The sequence below is a fragment of the Cebus imitator genome, unplaced genomic scaffold, assembly GCF_001604975.1.
Source record: "Cebus imitator isolate Cc_AM_T3 unplaced genomic scaffold, Cebus_imitator-1.0 Scaffold346, whole genome shotgun sequence".
Classification (NCBI taxonomy): domain Eukaryota; kingdom Metazoa; phylum Chordata; class Mammalia; order Primates; family Cebidae; genus Cebus; species Cebus imitator.
In genome coordinates, this window is record NW_016107661.1 from 772,877 (window position 1) to 777,995 (window position 5,119).

Below are 5,119 nucleotides of genomic sequence, written 5' to 3' on the forward strand. Positions count from 1 at the left end.
AATTCTCCGGCCTCAGCCTCCCGAGTAGCTGGGACTACAGGCACGCACCATCATGCCCAGCTAATTTTTGTATTTTTAGTAGAGACGAGGTTTCACCTTGTTGACCAGGATGGTCTCGATCTCTTGACCTCGTGATCCACCCGCCTCGGCCTCCCAAAGTGCTGGGATTACAGGCTTGAGCCACCGCACCCGGCCTGTTTCCCCACTTTCGAAGAGGAGGCCATCAGGGACCCCTAGCCTCCCTTCCGCCTCCCAAACATGAAGACCCTCTGATTAGTGCCTCTTTGGTGAGGCCAGGTGCTGTTTATCCATAGCAAAGAATAAACACAGGCCTTTGTTTTGCTGGGATATCTCAGTTTCATGTCAAGAAACTCCCTTGGGTATTTTCATTACCTGTAAATTTTTTTTCTCGCCTCTTCACTCTCCTCAAAAAATGCTGCTGATACTGAATAGCTTTTGATAATTCTTTATCTTCAGCATCTGGGAAAAGAGCAAAAATTGAACTTCTCAAGATAAATTTTATTTTTTTACATTTTTATTTCTTTTTGCTTCTTTATTTTAGAGACAGGGTCTCATTCTGTTGGCCAGGCTGGGTTCAGTGGCACAATTACAGCTCACTGCAGCCTCAAACTCCTGGGCACACACAATCCTTCCTGCCTTAGCCTACCAAATTGCTGGGATGACAGGCATGAACCACCGTGTGCAGCTAATTTTTTAAAAAAGTTTTACAGGGCACAGTGGCTCACGCCTGTAATCTCAGCACTTTGGGAGGCCAAGGTGGGCAGATCACCTGATGTCAGGAGCTCAAGACCAGCCTGACCAACATGGAGAAACCCCATCTCTGCTAAAAATACAAAATTAGCTGGGTCTGGTGGCATATGCCTGTAATCCCAGCTACTTGGGAGCCTGAGGCAGGAGAATTGCTTGAACCCAGGAGACAGAGGTTGTGGTGAGCCAAGATTGTACCATTGCACTCCAGCCTGGGCAACAAGAGTGAAACTCCATCTCAAAAAAATATATATATTTTTTGTTAGAGATGGGCTCTTGCTATGTTGCCCAGGCTGGTCTTAAACTCCTGGGCTCAAGTGCTCCTCTAGCCTGGGCCTCCCAAAGTACTGGATTATATGTGTGAGCCACTGCAACTAGTCTCAAGGTAAATTTTAAAATGTTACTCACTAAACCTCCTGCCCCCACACCATTTCAAGGAAGTTAGGTCTTCTCTTGAAACTTGAGGCTATCCCAGAAGTTTCCACCTGCACCTTCCTTCAGATCCTTTTGCATGGTCTAAACGTCATCTACTGATGTTTTTCCAAATTGTGGTTCCCCAGACACCCACCATCAGAACCACTGGAGGTGCTTGTTAAAAATTTAAGTCCCTCCAAGATAAGCAAAAACTGAGGGGATTTATCACCACCAGACTGGCCTTATAAGAAGTGCTCAAGGAAGTCCTGCATCTGAAAAGAAAAAGACAATAATCATTATCATGAAAACATGAGAAAGTATAAAAGTTACTGGTAGAGGAGAAAGAGAATGGAGAAGGAGAAAAGATGCAAAACTATCACTAGAGAAAAGTACCAAACGGCAATGATAACAATGAGAAAGGAAGAAAAAATTCAAAGGATATAGAAGATAACCAGAAAACAATGAATGAAATGACAGGAGTAAGTCCTCACATGCCAATAATAACCTTCAATGCAAATTGATTAAATTTCCCACTTCAAAGATATATAGACTAGCCGAATGAATGAAAAAACATGACCCAACTATATGCTGCCTACAGGAAAGCTGCTTCACTGGTAAAGACACATATGGAATGAAAGTGAAAGGATGAGAAAAGATCTTTCACATAAATGGAAACCAGAAGGGCGAAGGAGTAGCTATAATTAGATAAAACACACTTTAAGTCAAAGACTGTAAAAAGAGACAAGGTCATTATATAATGATAAAGGAATTAATTTAGCAAGAGGACATAACAATTCTAAAAATATATGCATTAAACACTGGAGAACCAAAGCAAATGTTATTAGATATAAAGGGAGAGACAGACTCCAATACAGTAATACCTGGGGACACTCAGGTTCAATACTCTCAGCATTGAACAGATCATCTAGACAGAAACTCAACAAAGAAACACTGAATTTAAACTGCACTTGAGACCAAATGAATCTAACAGACATTTACAGAACATTTTATCTTTAACTGCTGCAGAATATATATTCTTCTCATCAGCACATGGAACGGTCTCCAAAATAGACCATACGTTAGGACAAAAAACAAGTCTCAACAAATTTAAAAAATTTAAATTATAGAAAAGTATCTTCCTGACCACAATGGAACTAAACTAGAAATCAATAACAAGAGGACCATTCAAAATTGTACAAACACAGGGAAAATAAACAATATGTTCCTGAATGACCAATGGGCAAATGAAGAAATTAAGAACATTTAAAAATTTCTTAACACAAATGAAAATAGAAACACGATATGCCAAAACCCATGGCATATAGGAAAAGCAGTATTAAGAGGGGAGTTTACATCAATAAATGCCTACATGAAAAAAGCAGAAATATTTCAAATAATGAACTAATGATACATCTCGAAGAACTAGAAAAGCAAGACCAAATCAAGCCTGAAATTAGAAGGAAAGAAATTGTGGAGATCAGAGCAGAAATAAATAAAATCAAGACTAAAGAAACAATACAAAAGATCAATGACACAAAAAATTGGTTTTCAAAAAAGATCAACAAATAGATACATTATTAACTAGATTAAGACAAAAAGAGAAAAGACTCAAGTAAATAAAATCACAAAGAAAAAGAAAATATTACAACTGATACCACTGAAATACAAAGGATCATTAGAGATTATTATAAACAACCAATTTGAAAACCTACTGGAAATGGATAAATTCCTGGACACACACAACATGCCAAGATTGAACCAAGAAGTAACAGAAAACCTGAACAGACTGATTATGAGTAATGAAGTAATGAGATTGAATGTGTAATAAAAAGTCTCCAAGTAACAAAAAACCCAGGACCTAACAGCTTTACTGCTGAATTTTACCAAATATTTAAAGAACAAATACCAATTCTTTTCAGTCTCTTCCAGAAAATTGAAGAGGAGAAAGTTTCCAAGTTCATTTTACAAGTTCAGCATTACCCAAAGGTAATGCTGACAAGGACACAATAACCAAAAAAAATCATAGGCCAATTTTCCTGATGAACCTAGATATAAAAATCCTTAACAAAATACTACCAAACCAAACCAAACCCAGCAACACATTAAAAATCATTCACAGCTTTCCTACTCTGACCACTTCCAGTAAGTAAATGAATGCTTTGGATTAAAAAAAATCATTCGTCATGAAAAAGCAGGCTTTATTACAGGGATGCAAGGATGGTTCAACATATGCAAATTAATAAATATGATACAATACACCAACAGAATGAAAGACAAAAATTGTAAAATCATCTTAATAGGTGCAGAAAAATCATTTCATGAAATTTAACTTCCTTTCATGATAAAAACTCTCAACATGTTAAATGTAGAAGAAACATATCTCAATGTAATAAAGATCAATATGACAAACCCAGAGCCAACATTATACTGAATGAGGAAAAGGTGAAAGTTTTTCTTCTAAGACTGGAAGAAGACAAGAGTGCCTACTTTCATCATTTTTATTCAACATAGTACTAGAAGTCCCAACCAGAGCAATTAAACAAGATAAGCAAAAAAAACGGCATCCAAATGAAAAAGGGGGAAGTCAAATTGTGCCTGCTTGCAGATGACATGATCTGATAGGCAGGAAACCCCAAAAGCTCCACCAAAAAAACTTCTTAGAACTGATAAATGAATTCAGCAAAATTGCAGAATATAAAATATACAAAAAACAAAAAACAAAACACCCAGTAGCATTTCTATACACCTACAGTAAACTAGCAGAAAAAGAAATGAAGAATGTAATCCTATTTATAAGAGCTAAAAACAAAATACCCAGGAATAAATTTAACCAAGGAGGTGAACGATCTCTACAAGGAAAGCTGTAAAGGATACCGATGAAAGAAATTGAAGAGAACACACACATAAAAATGAAAAGACATTCCATGTTTATGGGTTGGAAGAATTAAAATTGTGAAAATATCCATACTACCAGAACTAATCTACAGATTGAATCAAAATACCAATGACATTCTTCACAGAAATAGAAAAAAAAAATCCTAAAATTTGTATAGAACCACAAAAGACCCCAAATAGCCAATGAAATCCTAAGAATAAAGAACAAAGCTGGAGGCATCACGTTACTGGACTTCAAAATACACTTCAAGGCTATAGGAAACACGTGTGGCAGCTCATGCCTACAATCCCAGGACTTTCAGAGGCCAAGGTGAGCAGGTTACTTGAGGCCAGGAGCTCAAGACCAGTTTGGCCAACATGGAGAAACCCTGCCTCTACTAAAAATACAAAAATTAGCCAGGCGTGGTGGTGGGCACATGTAATCCCAGCTACTCGAGAGGCTGAGGCAGGAGAATCGCTTGAACCCAGGAGGTGGAGGTTGCAGTGAGCCGAGATCACGCCATTGCGCTCAAGCCTGGACAATAAGGGCAAAACTCTGTCTCAAAAAACAAAAACAAAAATAATTCCAAACAAAATGGCAAATGAGCTGCATAGACATCTCTCAAAATAAGGTATACAGATGGCCAACAGGTCTGTGAAAAATGTTCACCATCCCTAATCATCCGGGAAATGCAAATCAAACTACAATGAGATAGCATCTATCTCACACCTGTTAAAATGGCTACTATCAAAAAGACAAAAAATGGCTCACGCCTCTAATCCCAGCACTTTAGGAGGCCGAGGCTGGTAAATCTGGTAGATTGCTTTGAGCTCAGGAATTCAGGATCGGCCTGGGCAACATGGCAAAACCGTGTCTCAACAAAAAATACAAAAATTAGCCAGGTGTTGGTGGCTCCCTGCTGTTGCCTCAGCTGCTCAGGAGGCTGAGGCTGAGAATCTCTTGAACCTGGGAGGCAGAGATTTCAGTGAGCTGAGATCGTATCACTGCACTCCAGCCTGGGTGACAGAGTGAGACCTTGTCTCAAAAGAAGAAAAAAAAAAA

At 38.3% G+C, this 5,119-nt stretch overlaps 1 protein-coding gene across 2 annotated transcripts in view; it reads right to left on the reverse strand.

Moving 5' to 3' along the window:
* Window positions 1-5,119, reverse strand: part of CUNH16orf89 (chromosome unknown C16orf89 homolog) — a 24,722-nt gene that overhangs the window by 2,850 nt on the left and 16,753 nt on the right. For both annotated transcript variants that reach the window (XM_017506048.2, XM_017506046.2), the window contains one exon: window positions 394-480. In XM_017506048.2, coding sequence (XP_017361537.1) covers window positions 394-480 — 87 coding nt within the window. The remainder of the gene's footprint in view (window positions 1-393; window positions 481-5,119) is intronic.